This window comes from Muntiacus reevesi, chromosome 8 (assembly GCF_963930625.1).
Source record: "Muntiacus reevesi chromosome 8, mMunRee1.1, whole genome shotgun sequence".
Taxonomy (NCBI): Eukaryota; Metazoa; Chordata; class Mammalia; order Artiodactyla; family Cervidae; genus Muntiacus; species Muntiacus reevesi.
Window position 1 is genome coordinate 48,127,690 of NC_089256.1, and position 19,073 is coordinate 48,146,762.

At 50.3% G+C, this 19,073-nt stretch overlaps 1 protein-coding gene across 1 annotated transcript in view; it reads right to left on the reverse strand.

Annotated features, from left to right (window-relative positions):
* Positions 1-16,641, reverse strand: part of HEG1 (heart development protein with EGF like domains 1) — an 83,821-nt gene extending 67,180 nt beyond the window's left edge. Inside the window, exon 1 of the mRNA XM_065942267.1 lies at positions 16,220-16,641. Coding sequence (XP_065798339.1) covers positions 16,220-16,487 — 268 coding nt within the window. The 5' untranslated portion in view covers positions 16,488-16,641. The remainder of the gene's footprint in view (positions 1-16,219) is intronic.
* Positions 16,642-19,073: the final 2,432 nt, after the last annotated feature.

Consider the following 19,073-nt stretch of genomic DNA (forward strand, 5'->3'; position numbering starts at 1 on the left):
GGACTCTACAGGAACCCGCCACATGCAGGGGTAGGTGTTGGGAAGACTGCCCTTCTTGGTGGAAAAGAGGAATTGGCTCTTGAGAAACAAAGGAGAAGGTATGCCTCAGGTCGTGGAGCCTGGGCCAGCCAGGCAGCAAGCAGAAGAGGCTTGCCCCATCAGATGCTTGGGCGCAGCTTCTGGGTGGGAAGGGGTCTCCCGAGGTGCTGGGGGGCTGGCACTCCTCACCTTACCCATCCCTCTCCCTGGGGGGGTCAGAAGTGATTACTCAAACCGCACTCACATCCTGTGGCAACTGAGCCACACAACCAGCCTCATAATGGAGTTAAGATGGCTATTTCCCAGGTGTCTCTGGAGCTGGAAATACCATCCTTCCCTCTGTGCTCAGCCCCTGGTGTCGGGCCATCACTTTCCCTTGTACCATGAATGGAGATTACATTAACAAGAGAGCTTTACTGCTTTGCTTGTTTTATTTTTTTTCAAGTTGACAACTTCCACTTCTGTAATGTCTTAATGTTCCAAAACATCTGTTTGTGGACCAGCATCATCAGGGGTGCTAGCACCGCCTGGGAGTAGCATTTCCTAATTAGCAGCTGCTACAGAGTCAATTCCTCACCGCCCCCCCAACCCCTGATCTGACGGTTTTTGGCTCGCACTATTTCTGAGCAGCAGAGTGGGTGTGTGTGGAGAGCCTGCTGTGTCATCCACAGAGGCAATTTCCTCCAGGCGGCCCACCCCCACCCCGAGGCACCACCTAACGCTGCGGTGGTGGTCAAGTCAAGTGTTGCCAGCTACACCCTCTGTTTCTGGGGCACGGAGCTGAAGCACAAGCGCTTTATATTCATTTCCCTCCACTTAGGTTCAGATCCCATGCCACGGTGCTACGTATTTTCACCTGTGTTATCTCACTCAACACACGTGACAGCTGGTCAGACGGGTGTCATGGCACAAGAGGGAGACTAAGGGGTAGAAAGATTGATTGTTCAAGGTCACAGCTCAACAGCAGAGAGAAAACAATCAACGCAGGTCTCCTGCCATCACACCCCAGGCTATTCAGTGACACTGGGCCTTCAAGGTACTAACCAATGAGCAGGGCCAGAGGAAGTCTCACCAGCCTCCAAACTGTAGCCCTAAGCCCAGCTGCACTCCCTGCTTCTAAGAGGAGTGAGACAGTGCCTATCACGTGGGCTCTGGAATCGGACAGACTTGGCCTGGCAGCAGCTGCGTGTTATTAGCTGGAAGACTGAACAAGAGGACATCTAAATTAGCTTCTAACGCAGAGATGAATTTCATGGGTGAAATTCAAAAAGGATGATAACAAAGAAGGAGTAGTGGTGAGATGGAGGATGGATTTATGGGAAAAGAAAAGCCCGTTTTCAAAATATGAAGTCTGGGATGATGTTATGACTTCCAGGTGGAAATGTCTGACGGGCAGTTAAGATGTGGGACAAGCCATCACGAGGAAGGACAAAGGAATGGCAGATGAAGAGGAAAGCAGGGCAAAGACTGAATTGAGGGGAAAACTAGAATTTGGTGGGAGGGGAAGAGCCAGTGAAAGAGACACAGATGACAAGGGAAGGACAAGAGGACATTAGAAGTAGGTGTCAGGAAAGCAGTGTGTGCAGAGATACAGCAGAGAGAGGCCACAGACAGCAGGGCTGCAAAAGGGCCAGAGAGAGTCCACTGAAGTTCCCAGGACTTTGCTGAGTGTTGTTTGGAAGATGGAAGGTGAAGATCAGACAGTGAGGGGTTACAGCTCCCCGGGGAGACGCTCTGGGAGGTCAACAAGACACTGAGCCCTGACCATAGTCAGCTGTGGGATTCCTTGTTCCTGCCCCCTTTTCGGGGCTCCTCAACCTGGGGAGTGCTCTTCAGAGAGCTGCGAAGCTGGGTGCCTGAATCTGCACGGTCGTATGTGCCAATGTGGCTTCTTAAAACTATGATAGCAGTTTCTTTGTAATTTTCAAAGACTTTCCTAAAATTCAATTGCTCACACAGGGAAGGAAGAAATGAGACTTTAAAAGAGAGAGACTGTGAGCCCTTTTTGTTTTTAATTCCTTTGGCTGAAAACCACAAGAGGAGGAGGATATTGTTCACAAGAACTTTAAGGGAGAAAAAAACTAGGCTCCTATTCTCAGAGATGTTATCAAGAAATCTCACACATTCACAATCTGCAAAGTACTTTTTATGGGATAACTTTGAGGGAGGGGGCTAAATTATCCTATTAGATCCTGACATTCTGAGTGCAGTAGGATAGGAATTCTTAGCCCATTTTACAGAAGAAAAGACTGAGGCTCAGTATCAGGGTCACTTGCCCAGAATAACACAGACAATAAGTGACAGAGTAGAGACTAGAGGCCAGCTCTTTTATTCCAGTGTCTTTCCTAATTAACGCACCCATGTGAACACCAGTTAGGACCGAGAGAAGCTCAGCCAGCTCTTCCCAAACTATGTAATGTATGGTGTGTGACCTGTTTCACTAGGTAGCAACCAAGGGCTTTTATTTGTTCTGGGCAGAGTTGGGAATTTGGCTGTGTGGTTTTTGGTGCCCGCATCCCTCTTCAGAGGTGATCTCTGTCCTCAGGGACCCCAGCAACCAACTACTCTGGCCATCCATGACAGGACTGAGGTCCAAGAGGGGCAGTAACAGTTCTAAATCCACAATTCAGTCAGTGGCATTTATGAGTTTTAAAAACATGTTTACTTTCACACTCAGTAGGATAGAGATTATCCAAACAAAATGAAAAACAAGAAGTGTTAGCAAGAATATGGAGGCATTGGGACCCTTGGTGCTTTGCTGGAGGGAATATAAAAGGGTGTAGCTACTGTGGAAAATGGTTTGGTGATTCCTCAAAAACAGAGACATATAATTATCATACGATCCGGCAATTCCACTGCTAGGCATCTATACAAAAGAACTGAAAGCAGGGAATCGGATACTCATACACCCATGTTCACAGCAGCACTATTCACAGTAGCCAGAATGTGGAAGTAGACCAAGTGCCTGTCATCAGATAAACGGATAAATGAATGTGGTACATGCATACGACGGTATATTATTCAGCCTTACAAGGGATGGAAACTCTGACACATGTTACAACATGGTGAAACCTTAAAACATTATGGTAAGTGAAATGAGCCAAACTCGAAATGATAAATATTACACAATTCTGCTTCTTTGTGGTACCTAGAATAGATAAAAGTCATACAGACAGAAAGTAGAATAGAGGTTAGTAGGGGCTGGAGGGAGGGAGGGAGGACTAGGAAGTTAATATTTGATGAGTTTCTGTTTAGAAAATGAAAAAGTTCTGGGAATGAGTGGTAGTGATGGTTGTATACCATTGTGAATGTGATGAATGCTAATGAATTGTACACTTAAAATGGTAAAAATGGTACATTTTATATTACATATGGTGCTCATGCCCAGTGACTCAAGTCGTGTCCGACTCGGCGACCCCACGGACTGTAGCCCATCAGGCTCCTCTGTCCATGGGATTCTCCAGGCAACAATGCTGGAGTGAGGAACCATTTCTTCTTCCAGAGGATCTTCCCAGCCTAGGGATCGAACCCACGCCTCCTGCATCTCCTGCATTGGCAGGTGAATTCTTTACCACTGAGCCACTGGGAAGTCACATGACATATTTTTTTGCAATAAAAAAATACATATAGTTACTTAGCGTTGGCCACACACGACACTGGAATCTTGTGTCAAGGAGCTTCAAGAAAGTTGAACCATGGAAATAAATCCCTCTGGTGTTGCTGAGATGAAGAAAGTGGCCCAGTGAGGCAGAGGGGGTACTGGGGGAGTTTGGAAGGCGCGGAGCTAAGACCAGAACCCCACCCTCCCTCCCTGGCTGCTGCCCCCTCCTCCAATCCCAGGCCTTCTACAGCAGGGCCCTGGTGGCCTCACAGCCTGCACCCCAGGAATCCTCCAGATGAGGGGGATTTCAGGCCGGATGGCCAGCGGCGGGATACTCTGGGGCCGGCAGGCAGGAACCTTGGGGGCGTGGGGGGAGGGTGGCTGCAGCCTCACCAGCAAGGCAGCCGCCTGCTCAGCTGGGCCACTCCGGGCAGTGTTTTGAAATGCTGCTGCGGATGTAATGATTCTGGGTGGAGGACGTTTAGGAGCCAAATGAGTTTGTGTGAACAAAAGACTCAGCTCTCAATCTGGACTGTCCAGGGCTCTCGGGGAGTTTCGTTTCCTTCCTTGTTCTTACCCTGAAAGGAGCGGCCCCAAGAAAAACCATACACATTGAGAAGTGTTTGGACTCAAGATCCGATGATGTGATTTTTTAAAAAGATTCCCCTGGAACGGCCTCCTGTCTTGAGAAGCATGAACTTTACAAGGCACATTATCCTCCCTTTCTAGTGAAAGAGTCGGCTTTTGTCCAGCTGACCGTCCTCCGGGGACAAAGGCAGGCCTGCGGGACTGACCGGGAGTCCGCCTGACCTGGAGCCCACCCAGGGCTGGGGTCAGGCTTCCAGAGAGGGAATCACCCCTGAGGTGGCCTCGGGGGTGCTAAGGAAAAAGACTGCCTATCCAGGCAGGAATGAAAGATGAAGGACCTCGGTATGACCTCATGCTCCTTGCTTTAAAAATAATCCTATAGGTTTGGGGGGGAACAAGACCTTGAGAAGGACAAAGGTCAGAAGATTCCCATTGATTATATAAGTAAACAAAAGGCTTTCTGCAGGGGGCCTGTATACCTTGTGCCTTGGTGTTCTTTATCCTGCTTTACCCTCTGCAAAATAAACATGCACAAAGGAGTTGAAACAGAGCCTCTTTAGCAAAGATGCCGTTTTGAGAAAGAGGCAGAAGCAAGCAGCGCCTGGAGGTGAAGGTTCGGGGTGGGGAGCCAGCCTCCTTGCCTCCCGCGTGGTCACCCTGACATTTGCTCACACCCAGAGAGGAAGCCTGGTGGCAGAGCTCCACCAAAGGAGGCCTGCCAGGTTAGCGAAACAATAAAGAGGCAAGGAAAACATCCTGGTTCCGAGGAGGAAGGGGGAGAGGCATGGGGAGGGGGCAGGAAGCCTGGGCGCTACCGGGGCGGCGGCGGGCGGACTGAACCAGACGCCGGGGCCTTTACAGTCTGCAGTCCCGTTACTCCATTGGCCTATGAGAGGTGGTCAGGCCTCCGAGGAAACCAGAGAAGCATCATTTGTCTGCAAAGTTTACAGGGTTAGAAAATGTACACATCAGACCCATGTTGAGGCCTGGACTGCGGAAGAGAAGAGGTGGTCGCTGTGGTCACTGCCTCTCATGGGACCAGGGTGGGGGGCTTGGCGTGGGCCCACTGGGAGCCCGCAGGGGCAAAGGAAAATCTATTTTGGGAGATAAATGAAAAGTTTACTCACAGCCTTTTAAAATTAAGATTGAGAAACCTGGCACTCGATTCAAATATAACCAATACTTGAAAAATCACCTGCCATAGCCAGTGAAGAACAAGGCAAAATACAGGGAGAAGAAAGGAATGGGGCTGAAGAGAGAAATAAGACAAAAGGGAGAAACTTACAGAGGGAGGGAGAGATAAAGCTAGGGAGAATTTTTTTAAAAGGCACCCACTGGAGTAGGATAATTATTGTTGTTATTATTATGGCAGCCCAGATGAAGGGAGCACTGGCTTCCAGCAGGCACGTGCCAGCACTTCACAGGGACTGTCCCAGTTAATCCTCTTGGCAGCCCTGGGAGGTAGGCACCGTTAATATCCCTGTTTTCTGATAAAGACACTGAAGTGCAATGAGATAAGTAAACTGGCCAAGGTTACATGGCAAATAGAAGCATTGGAAATCAACCCAGGTCTGTCCAACTCCAAAGAAAGGCTGATTAAAAAGATGGAAATGAAGAACGAAGGTTAGAAAAGGAAGGAGCGAAACATAAACACCTGTGAATGGGAAAGCGTGAAAGGGCTGAGGCAGACCTCCTGCTTCCAGGACGTCCTCCAAGAGACCCGGGCTCCACACTGCAGCGTCACTACCCGAATGGGATGACACACTACGACAGCTTGGGTCGCCCACCATCAGAATGGAGTTATGTGAACTTAATTCCATCTGATTAACAAGTGATGGGATTCAGGAGGAGGAAGGAAGAAAGGGAGGAAGGGAGGATGGGAGGAAAGAAGGGAGGGAAGAGTCCACAATGATTACCCTTGAGTGAGAAAAGGCAGCAAAACAAAGATGATGGGGGTTTTGAATGTGCACTGGAAAGATTAACAGGACTGTTATCAAGCAAAGGGAGGCCAGGTCTAGTGGAGCAAAAGGGTACCATGTCTGCGTTTATGACTGCTATCTGAGGTCTTGGAAATGAAGCAGGATAAATGTGTGTGAATGTATGAATGTCTGACTGTTGGCTGAACGCATGAAACTGGATTTCTGCAGAGAAGACAGGTTGTATGGGAACCACTCCCTCAGTGAAAACAGGTGAAGCCCTGCTGTCTCCTCTCCACGCTTTCCTTCCTGCTATCCTCCTACCTAGAATACTCTGCTCTCTTCCCCTTGGCCTTCTGGCAAAATTTGGCTCATTTCTCATGCCCAGCCCAGAGACTGCCACCTCCAGGAAGCCTTCCCAGAGACAACTCTCCCTCAACACTACTGTTTCACTCTTTTATACAATTATAACTTACATGATCCCATTTCTGTGTCCCCTGTGAGAGACTATGGCTCACAGGAGATGCTTGATAAATGTTTACTGCACTGAGTTGGAGAGAAAAGGCCAAGGGCAGGGCTGTGAGGGATATCCCATTTGGTGGGAGAGGCAGAGACAGGGAGAAGCTATTCAGCCAGTGCTAGCTTAGAGGATAGACAGGCTTGAAAAAGGCCACCGAGACTTTCTAGAATGTTCTTCCTCCCTCTACCTCCTCTCCACCGTACCCTTATCCTCCACATCTACCTTCTCCATGGAGCCCCACCTCACTTAAGAGTAGTAATAATGTCCAATGTGTTCCCCAGGAAGCATCAATGCCTAACTCACACGCAGCACACACATTTACAAAGCTCATCCATGTGGATGGATACACTTCACCCCCTGCAACCACACTGTGCGGCAGACACAACTGGTGTTATCACCTCCGTTTTACAGATACGGAAACCGGCTCAGAGACAAAAAGTCTTGCCCAAGGTCTCCATCAGTTCATTATATTATGACTCATTACTTGATATGTCTACATTTAAACATGCTTTCACAGTCATAATTATATTTGCTTCTCCTCAAAAGCCTTGTTAGGGAAGCATTAATAGACATTATTATCTTTATTTTTAACATAAGGACAGTAAGACCCAGAGACATTAGGTGTCTGCCCAGTGCCCCATACCTAGAAAGACCTAGAAAGTGAAGGGGTTAAGAGCAGAAGTTCTCTGACCCCGTCAGAGCACTTGAGCGACCACTGGTACCTATCTTCCCAGCCCTCCCAGCAGCTAGAGACAGCGGCACTCTATCACCACAAGGCGTGACGATACTATAAATAATTCCTAGCAAACCACAAGAATTCACCTCCCCAGTGAGTCGGATCCCCTCAAGGAGGTTCCATCAAGACCACACTTATTTCAACAATGCTGTCACTGCTCGAGCTCTTTTCTAAAATTCTCTAATTTTCAATAGAGTCTGCAGAATATTCTCTTGAGTTTCCTAGATAACAGCAATTTTTCATCCCTTGATAAAGGGGTTAGATTATTTTGGAAACAGACACAAAATCAAAGCCCATTCTAATATAGGAGATGGAGATGTGAACCCATTTTGGATCTGGGAGAAGGCATAACTGCAAAAATAAAACAAACCAGCAGCCAATTGCTTGCGCCCTGCAAACCAGTTCTGAAGTGGCTCCCAACTCCTTCAAACACTTCGGAGGTGCGTGTCAGTAAAGTCTAAAGGTTCTGACCTGAAGGAGAACACTCACTGGCCACAGAGGCCCAACTATGACTGACTTTCAAAGGCTTAATGTTTTGGAGTCACGTACACCTCACATACTGTTTTTGTTGAATCCTAATTGCTTCATGTGTGTTAACCTGGTCTCCTCAGATGACTATAAGCAAGGATTATTGCACTGAGTTTTTCCAACTTCAAATCTTGCTCTTTCCTCTCTGCATCTGAAGCTAAGGATGGAGAGAGTTCTAGAAGGTCACAGGTGAGAGTGGCAGGGGTCCAGGGTGAGAGAAAATCAGGTAACAGAGGTCCTTGGAAGGTACCTTGAACCTGGAGGTGAAGGTGGTCTTGCCACCAGTACAATGGTCAGTGTGAACAGGCACTGGTTTCAGGAGTGTCATCATGGCCAGTACAGAGCTCTCCTGCCCAGGCACGTCACATCTGTTCTCCAGGGGATGATGACACTCTATCCCCTGAGCAGGGGCCTGTGAATAGCCCATTTGGCAAATGAGAAACTGAAGGCAGAGAGAGGCTGAATAACACAGTAAGGGCCCACAGCTGGCCAGTGGCACTGTTAGGGTTTGGGCTGAGTCTGTCTGATCTCCAAGTTAGGACCTCCCCAGGTCCATGACTGCAAAGCCGGCAAGGCTCTCATCTACACCCTGGCAAAAGACGATCCCAGAAAAAGTCTCACCCCGAGGGAGTGGTGGCTCCAGAGGCCAGGAGTAAAACTCATTCCCACATTGAAGCTGCTCTCGTCTCCTCCTACCACCCGGGGACAGCAAACAGTGGTTGTCAATACTGGCCTGACACTCGGTAACCACGAGTCAGGACCTCACCCAAAGAACAACATCCCACCAGATTACAACCGGGCGTCTCTCCTCCAGATTCTTGCTGCTCCTTCCTCCTGTGTGAGCCTCTGTTCAGATGCCCAGGATGGCGCAGGGCCAGCTGAAGAGCTTGACCTTGGCCTCTGCCCTCTTCTCGTCACCTGTCTTCCTCCCTGGTCTTCATCTCCCAACTTATCAGAGACATTAAGCAGAAACTTGTCAAACTTAACAAATCCATCTCCTTGCTCTTATTCAGGGTCTCCAATGAATTCAGAACCTCCTCTCCGGCCCCCACCCCCAACAACCCCAGGGACTGAGAGCACAGAGCCTCGCCCACGGCCTACACCATCTGACCTTAAGTTTTCTCCAAACACGCTCACAGGACAGAGTGACAACATGACATTCAAGTACCCCAAACCACAACACAGCCCAAAGGCGCGTGTCTCGCCTGAACAGCCTCTGGGCACCTGCCGGCTCCTTACGAGATCTTATAAGAGGAGCCCTAGAGCATGTGGTGGTGCGGGTGCTGCTGCAGTAGCCCTGGGGCAGAGGATGGCCTGAGGCCAGACAGATGCTCCCCATGCCAGGGCCCAAGCTGGGCACTAGGGGACAAACATGAATAAAATCTACACTTCCTCCCAAGGAGCAGCAGCTCACGTGGGCTCACAAGTGCACATTCAGAGCCACTGGCTCCCCACAGTCTATTCTCCACATCACTCCTCTGCTTAACACCCCTCCTGGCGCCTAGAAGACAGTCTGCCCTCCTCACCGCCTTCCCATGGCCCCATGTGACCTGGGCCACTGTGGCCTCCCGTCTCTCCATCCTGAAACAGGCAGCAAGCTCCTTCTGGCCTTGGGGACTTTGCATAGGCTGCTCCCTCTGCCTGCAAGGCAGGTGCCACTACAGCTGGAGACGCCTGTGCCTCGTCTCCAGGACAGGAAGGGGCTGCGTGTGTACAAACAGTGATCTGGGGGTTAGGACGGGGAGTGGTGTGAGAAGAAGCTGGAGAGCTAGTGGGGTCAGACCTGCGGATCTTGGGTTCTACCAGGGGGTGTAGATTTATTCTCAGCACAACAGAAAGTCGATGGAGGGTTGAGAGTGAGGGGTTCAGCCCAAGAGTGAGGTTACCAGAAGTACATTTTAAGAAAATTACTGGCTCCTGGTAGCACACAGTAGATGGAGAGCCTGAGTAGACATAGGAAGGACCAACAGACAGCAGAGATGAAGAAGGCAGACTTGGGATGCAGTTCTGAAACTAAAGCAACTGGAGTTGCCCCCCATCACTGCACCTGCACACCAAAATGGAGAGGGTGAGGACAAAGAGGATGGAGGGTGGCTTTTAGGTTTCTCCTTTAAGTAACTAGGTGGATGGTATTGCCAACTCCTAACTCGGGAGGATGACGGAGTCAACGATGGTGTGGGGTGGGAATCAAGGGCCCCAGGTCTCTGACCTTCCTCTTTTGCGTCACTGTTGAACTTTGCCCAGGGAGGTCAACATCTGCCTTCTTCCCTCAGGCCTCATTCTCCCCATCACCCTTTCCCTTTCAACTGAGACAGTGTACAGATGAGACACGACTCAGCAACTAATGTTAGCTTACGTGTTTCTTCACAGCTTTGTATACCCACAGTGGGTACTGACTCAAATCACCTGCCTTTCCACAGCCCCCAAGGTGCCCGGCCCTCATGGTGCCCTCAGGCCTGCCCGGCCCCTTGCCGGGTGCTGCCTCTTTCTCACCATCTACTCTGGACATTCTCCATCAGGTCAGAGCTGGCTTCCTCTTCTTTCGGGGCGTTCACTGCTACTCAGGCTTACCCGCCAGGCTGAATCAGCCCTAAACTCATTTGAGCTCAGTTCTGCATTCTCAGCTGTCCGTGGAAGACACCCACTGGGACAAGCTACAGTCTTTACAGCAAAGGCACTTCAGCTGATGGAAGCCAGCTCCTCTCTGTCCACTGTGTGCCCATCATCCCTGCAGCCAGGTGGTCACCAGGTTCTCCTGCATGGGTTCTTGCATCCTTGCATCCCTTTCAATTTCCGCTCACTCCATTCTAGCCCTGCTCAGCCTTTTCCTCCCAGCATCTGGATATACTACCCATCAACATTCCAGTATCTCTACATGACTACTGGGCTGTAATATGGGCAGATGTGTATGTGATTAACCCATGAGCCCCAGCACCAAGCATGTGTGAGCACTCAACAAGAAAACAATACTGCTCCTTCCTTGCGAGCCCTCAGGGGGTTCCTCACTGTGGATGAGACAAACACAGACGCCTTCAAGAGGCCTCGAAAGCCTTCCCAACATGACCCAGTCCTCCTTTCTAGACCTGTCTTCAATGAGTCCAGTTATACTAAAGTCTAACTAGTCTTCCCAAGTCCTCTCTCCCATCTTCCTGGCTGTTAAGAAGCTGCATTAAAAAAAAAAAAAAAGTCTTCAGTGTTTCAATATTTGGGATTTTGCTGATGTCAATAGCCTCCCTGTCTGTCTATCCATATTCAGGCAGCTCCTTCCTTCTCTCTATCATGTCTCCCTGGACTGCCCGCATCAGCTGTCTCTCCACCTTTGCATGTTGCAGCCTGTTTTCATCCACACCATACCTAAGGGTCGGTATGATTGTCCTGTGACACTGCGTTAGCAGTGAATCACTCCTGCACCACCATTTCACTTTTTAGACATTGGGCTTTGCACTCCAACAAGACCACATGTACCTCAGGGGCACATACCCTCCCTATGACCTGCCGCAGCTCCTCACACAGAGAAAGGGCTCTGTACATATTTTCTGATCTACAGATCAATCATATGTGACGCACACAGTCACATACCACACTCCAACAAAGAAGAGGGAGAAGACAGGACAGAAACATCTTTGTTTTGGTGTAAGCAAGATGCACAGTAAGTGGGTAGAAGAGGGCATAGATGTGAAAAAAGAAACAATTTTACAGCCTCTGAATGGGGTACCATTTGATGTCTCCTCCCACTGAATGGGTATTCATAACACTGCCTCCGAGTAACAGACTTTTTCCTGGAGAGTCCGTTAAGAACATCACCAATTCATTTCAGTTTGGTCGCTATCGAATGTAACTACCTCTAGCATCAATAACCTATGGATTGGCATATAGGCAGGGTGTAATTCACAATCTGTATATAAAATACCATCTTATACGTGTAAAAAGGCTCATGATCCTACCTTCTTTCATCAGAATCTCTACTCTGCAGGTTGTCCCCATCATCCCTGCCATCTCCTCAACCCAATCCTAGTCCCTATTCTCTAAAAAAGGGTGAGAGCAAGGGACCAAGGAAGAAGGATGATACGCTGGATAGGATCTTAGTGATCGAGACAACTCTCACCCCATTTTACTGATGAGAAAACTCAGGCTACATGACAACTGTGGAAACAGCAAATGGATCTGATCAAATCGATTTAAATTCTTCCTCCTCCCTTTATATGTCTTATCTAACATCACCAGACTTCAGTTTCCACAACTGTAAAAGGGTAATAATATCCCTCGTGGGGGTTATTTTGAGAATTAAACAGGATGAGGAATGTGAAAGTTCCCACCACACAGGTGCGCAAAGACTAGAAGTCAAAGAGGGAGCCAAGCTGTCTTTCCTGTCGCTTCCTTCCCCAGGATTCTTGAAGGGAGGCACATTTACTGCAGCTGAAACCTCTGTTCACACAAAAGCGGGTGGGGCAGAGGGCAGCCACTGAAGGAGACACAGAGGACTCAGAAACTGCGACTGCCATAGGGGCTTTGCTTTCCTTCTGAGCGGCTGAGACAACACGCCAGTTCCGAGAAGGCCGTTTTCAGCTAGCTGGGCAGGGCTGCTGGAAGGCAGAGGGGAGTCACTGGGAGGGTACAGGCTCCTCCCTGCCCCCGCTCCAGGCCCAGGGGTGCAGTAACTGCCCAGCCAGGCAGCAAACACCTTTCATTCTCACCCTGCCCACACCATTGGGGCAGGAAACAGCAGTTTAGCATTTGCACGCATGAGGTTAAAAGGATGTGGCTTTTAAACATACACGGGCCAGGGTGAGTCCCTTTCCCCACACCTCTCCTTCTATTTGGGGTACCCCCCCATCAAAGCAATGGGGCTGCTCAGGAATCCCCACCACCACCACCAGTCCCAGCCTGGACGGTCCTGGAGGGAAGCCCCCCTCTCTTCCCTGGGGGCTGCCTCCTGCCCAGCTTGGGTCTTCACTGCACTGTGTAAGGGTTCCCCGCAGCTAAAGCTGAGTGACCAGCTGGCCCGCAAAGTTACAGCCACTCAGGGGACAGCTATGTAACAGCCCAGAAGGGGCTGGGCTCACTGTGCTTCCTTTACTCTAGGGAACTGCATTTTTCTACGATTATTATTCCTTGGGTTGGCTGCTCAGCTCCTCAGCGTCATTTCCCCTTTGGGTGGGAAAGTTCTTTCCTTCTGCATTGATTTTCATTATGACTTAAGCCTCCTCCCCCAACCCCCACTCTCATTTGCGGATCTCACAATTAAAGCCTGGCATACGGACTGTAAAAGTCAGTGTATAAACTTAAGCACTCCGCTTAGAACTGTGGTTCGGAAACCCCAAGTTGTTAGAAAAAAATAGAAAAGCAAGAAAAAGGAAACCTCGAGGACTTGGCATCCTATCTCCGCTGGCTGAAACACCAGCAACAAGTTGAGCTGAGCAGCCCGCGGGTGACAGGTGGGCGCAAAAGTTTAACAAAGGCCACACAAACGGGAAGCAGGGCAGAGCTGCTGGCCAGGGACTTGTGGTCTAAGGCAGGCTAACAACCCACAGAATGCAAGCCCAGTTACTCAACAGTGAGAACCTTAAACTCTGCCAAGAGGAAAGGGGCTAAAAATGGCCCCAGGGAAGAAAAGGACATCTCTGGTCCCTCTGTTGACACCGTATTTGGAAGCCCAGGTCACGAGGACCAGGCACTGACCACCAACATCCCCACAACATAATGGGCTACAGGCAGTTTCCCCAACAATCCAACAAAGCACCTTATTTGTAAGACTCAGGGCTCATAACCAGCAACAGCAAGCATCTCCCCAAACACAAGAGCACTGGTGCAGATACTGGCTGTCCGTCTGTCAGGGGTGCAGAGAGGGCAGACATCCAAATGGGATACTGTGTGGACCACAGGGCCTCCAGAGGTCCTTCCAGCGTTGAGACTTGGCTGCCTTGGAAATAACTGATTGTACCTTGTGATATACAGTGGCCGATCAAAAAAGGGCCAAAGAAAATCTAAGAGGTTACTAGGAAACTCAAACTCACTAAACATCACTTGATGCAAATTTCTTGTTCATTGTTTCTTTTTTCCCTCTAAGTGACATTGAGCCACCAGCAGAAAAGAAGCACAAGTCCTGCCTGAATCTTCAGCTGTATTAGTAGCTTCTATTAGTTTTCAACAGGTAATCAATTTCCTCTCTTCTACTCTCACCTTCCTTACATTCCACCTGAGAGCCAGCCTGAGCTCAACTGAAGCATAGACACTCCTTGGGTGGTCTCTGTGGAGGGGTGGGAGGAACAGGAAGATCCTCTCAGGTCAGAGAAATTTGGGATGCCTCCAGCTCCTGCCTAGCTGCTCTCTGGGGCTTTCAAGTGCATGCCTCTAGAGCCACCACGCACCTGAAACCTCCTTTGCTCTCAGCTCCCCAAAGGAATCTGCAACTGGAAAGGTTGCAAAGTCAAGACTAGCAGAGTTACCCACCATGCCTGTGAGGAAGCATGGATCATCTACGGTGGCAGGGGTCCCGACCAGCAAGTGAGATCAGCCCCAGCTCTCACCTGCTGAGTCCCCTAAGCCAGCTGCCTCCACTGTCCCTCTCCTGTAACACTGAGCTCTATGTGATGTGTGAGGATTCTCAGCCACAGAGAAGGAAGGAGACTTCTGTACCAGTCTCATCCATCCAGGTCCCTCGCAAGTCAGCATCCCTCCCACCCACCCATGAACAAGACCGGACCCTACAGCTAAGAAAGCCTGACTTCCAGTCATAGAAAGCTGCTTTCAGTTCCTGTACTCCACTTTCCACTTAGAGGACTGACAAGTTTCTGCATAGTATTCTTGGTTACTCTCCTTGTGTGAGAAGACCAGGAAATATTCTCTTTTATGTTCTTGATTCCCTTCTGTGGAACTTAAAACAATGTGTGCTGTAAGTCACCTAGAGCTGGAGTCACAGTGAGTGTGTCTCTTAGGTCTCTGGAAGCTTCTTTCCCCTCTCCCTTCCCTTTAGAGTTTCTCAATCTTGTGCCAATGATGGAGACGCTCACAAGGACAAGGCATTTGCAATGATGAGAGTACTAATGAATGTGAAATTGAGTTTTTACTTGAGGATCTGATTTTTTTTTTAAAGCTTTTTGCTTATTTAATTAGAGGAAGCATCCCTAGGTGCAATGAAGTAAGCTAATTCCTATCCCAGGAAGTTTGTGTGATATGAGAGACTTAAATGAAGTATCCACTAAGAAGATGAAACCTGTCTTCAGCCTTCACCTAAACTCCAAGACAATACCTAGTGTTCCAAGTGACCTAGCTTCTCTGGGCAACCCAGGAGAACAGATGCCTTGTGTCACTCATGGGAAGGCAGTAGTTTAACACCACCGCATTGCTGACTTTGTTCAAAGCCCTTTCCACTTATTTTTACTTTCATTTTGTCCCATCATCACCAGGAGGCTGGGAAGAGCGAGGGTCATTACTTCCATTTCACAGATGGAGAGACCGAGATCAAAAGTGGTGACATTCCCGAGGTCACAATGGTATTACGGTTGGAATTCCACTCGGTCCTTAGCATTTCTTCCAGACCCAAAGAAGGAACTGGATACACAGCTCTGGAGGAGAGCAGGCAGATCCCTCTCCGAGTGGGTAGGCGGTGGCTGTGTATGGAGCCACAGCTCATCAAGAAATGAAAAGGGAGGAAAGGCTGGGGGCCAGTCCTGTGTTGGGGTCTGCCATACAGGGCTTTCCCTTGGAGCCCCCCACCTCCACACAGTCCCTGGATCTCTCTGCTTTAGAGAGAGTTAGTGGAGTGTCTGGTTTCCAACTACATCCTTTGTCTTTTACAAATATCCTTAGGGCTAGAACGCTTAAAAAAAAAAATCAGTTATTTAAATTTGAATGTCAGGCTCTGTACCGAGAGGCCTATTTCTGCATCCACAGAAAAAAAATGGAATTGGGGAATGGGCTGGCCGTATGTTATCACCTCCGAAGTGGGAGAAGTGCTTTTTGTGAGGTTTGGATTTTTTTTCTTTTATTTTGAAGGTAGGTTCCGGGGTCCACCATGGGAGATAAGTTTTCTTCCAAGGGGGTGGGGGGACAACAGGATGGTCACCCCCCCCCCCCCAGTCCAGCATCGCGCGAAAGCGTCTAGGAAACCACTCTTCCTGGCTCGCTGCCCTCCCTCCCGGTCCACCCGCAGAGTCCCAGCGTGCCCGGCCAAGCGGAGCCCCCAACCTGGGTGAGCGTCGCCCGGGCCTGGGTGGGGGGGATGCGGCACCGGGCGCGCCCACGCCCCTAGCCCGAGGCTCGCGCGTCGCTCGTCCCCGGCTCTCACTCACCCACGCTCTCGCCTCGGGGGGCCCGGCTCGAGGGTCCCGGCCGCGTCGCGGCGCCCGGGGCAGGGGCGGTCTGGCGGTGGCCGAGGGATGCGGGCCCGCGGCGCTCCGAGGGCGTCGTGGGCGACGGCGGCAGCTTGAGACGCGGACTGGACTCGGTCGACCACGCCGGCCCAGCGCCTGCCGGGGAGGGCGGCTGGCCCCGCGTCCCTGAGGCGGCCGGCGGCGGCAGCAGCAGCAGCAGCAGCAGCAGGAGCGGCGGCGAGGCCATGGTGGCGGCGCCCGCCCGCGCTCACATGCCCGGCGCGCGGGGCGGGCGCGGGGCGGCCGCGGGTGCGAGGGACGCGGGCGGCGGGTGCCGCGCGGGGCCGGGGAAGTGAGCGAAGTGAGGCTGCGAGCGCGGTCCCCGCCTCAAAAGTTGTGGGGAGCCGGGGGAGGGAGGCCGGGGGCCGGGCGGGCGCGGCGAAGGCGGCCTCGGCGCCGCTCCATGCTGATTAGCCCGGGCGGGTCGCGGGGCGGGCGGCTCCTCCTCGGGTTGACATCACCGACCGAGCGCGGCCGGGCCGGCCGGGGCGGGGAGAGGGCAGGAAGGGGGCGGGGGCCGGGCCGCGAGCGCCGGCCTGGGACCGCGGGGGGGAGGTCCTCGTAGAGGGCAGCCTTGGGCGCGCGCGCACACACAGACACACACATGCACACACGCCCTCCCTTCCCCAATTAGAATCGCCTTGCCATGTGCATAAAATTTAGAAAACCCGAGTCTTCCAAATCCGGAACCAGAATTTCCCAGCTCCTTAAAAGCACAATCAATCCGTGAGAAGCAGGTACTGGGTAATGTGATTAGCACTAACTAGATCCTACAAAGTGCTTTGATATGCAGAGCAGTGGAACCTGTGGCCCTGTTCCCACCCTTATTAATCTGAAGTGTCCCCACCACCCACCACCACTTCTCCTCCAGGCCCCCAGGGCTGGGGCTGAGTTGGCGGTGGCCAAGCCTTAACACCTCACCCTTCAGCCAACTGGAGAGTCATCCTACCCAGCTCCCCGCGCCCTCTCAAGCCTGGATTCCGTCCCCACCCCACTACTGCCTTTGGCTCACATCAGAGTTCTGCAGAAATGTCATGGCCAGGACACCCAAACAGGCTGCAGGGAAAGGAAAACCGTGAATTCAGACAGGCCTAGGGCAAACTCTATCCCGAAAAGGCTGTAGATGGTGCATTAAATAGAATAATGCACAAGAATCCCTAAATTTTAAATGGATACCTTCAGGGGAAAGAGTCAAAGATTTCATGTAAACAGACTTTCTTGGTAAATAAAGGATAAAATGTCTAAAATTTTAAGACTAAGCCTCTGTATTTCTAGGTGAAGAAAGAAAGGCTCAAAATGAGAGAATAATTTGCTTAAGATTCTGAAGCTAGACCCAAAGATGAAGCGATTTATCTGTGAATGACCATGTGGCATCATTAATTCTGGTCCCACAATTTTGAATTTGCAATAATCCAGACAGTGTCTCAACTGAAATGAATGCTGGAGCTCCTTGGGAGTCTTGTCAGTTCTCCTGGAGACCCTGTCTGACCACCAGATGCTTGGGAAGCTATGATTGTGGACTTCCCTTTCAGGTCTGCCTCCACCCTGATTCTTTGCTCCTCAGTGGCCATCCCTGAGCCCCATGACCCATCTTGAGGGTAACGAGCAGATCATGGTGTCCAGAACAGCTACAGATGGACCCAGACCCACTCTGGCGGTTCAGTCTAAGTGAGTCACTTGGTAAAAAACATAAAGGATGCTCTGTATATACAAGCTCACTTTAAATTGTGGAGTGAGAAGTTAAGGACTTGGTTTTATTTTGTTTTGTTTTTAAAGAACCCCAAAACAAACCCAGCTTTCCAGGGCTGTTGCATGGAATTACCAGGCCTTTCCAAGAAAGTGTCATACCATCACACCCCTGTAGGAAACTTGGTTTGCCTCCTGGCCCCAGTTCAACTTCTTGGATCCTACTCTCATAGTAACTGAGAAGAGGCTGCCCAGAGTTCTGATATAACCAGTTGCCCAGAGGCAGCCAGACAAACCCCAACACACCAAGACACTGTGAGGTTCAGAGGTTCTGGTCACTGCCATTCCCTCCCTTCCTCGGAGAACATTCCACATAACCCAGTTGCCCTCCTGGGCAACCAGTGACATGTAAGGACTTAATGACTCTCAGACTTCTGGTGTGGATTCAGAGATGTCTTCACCATCAAGGCCTGAGGACCAAACATGCACCTGTCACACATGCCTCACCTTTAGGCACAGATTCACCATCTCTGATCTTCTCTCCACTTACTAGGAGAAGGACCTATCAGGTCAGCTGGGTAAGGCTTAAACTGTGGGTGAGGGGCAGAGTGGGAAACATAGGAGAACTTAGAAAGACTGATCACAATGAAGATGGATCTCAGCATAATTTCATCTCCTCCCAGGACAGAAAAAGAGAAAAGAGCAAGAGAGAGCTGGTGGCAAAGAGAACCCTGGAGAGAGTAGTCATATTGGTTTTAGGGCCCTTGCCTTCTGTCCTGACTTCACCACTATTTGTATGATCTGGGCCTGTTTCCTCATCTGTGAAACAAAGATTGTCCTGATGATTACTAAGACTGCTCCAGTTCTGCTATTTTAGTGTTCAGTAAAAAAAAAAAAAACAAAAACAAAAAAACTTCTGACACAGTAGCAAGGAAGTATAAAACAGGTGTCTAAGGAATTTGGAGTGTTTCCTTCCTAGGGATGTAAAAATCCAGACAAGATTTTTGGTCATCTCAGATGGCTTAGAAGAGGCCTGTCTGGAGCCAAGGAGATAAATCAGATGGCATTCCTAGGTCCATGCCAGATC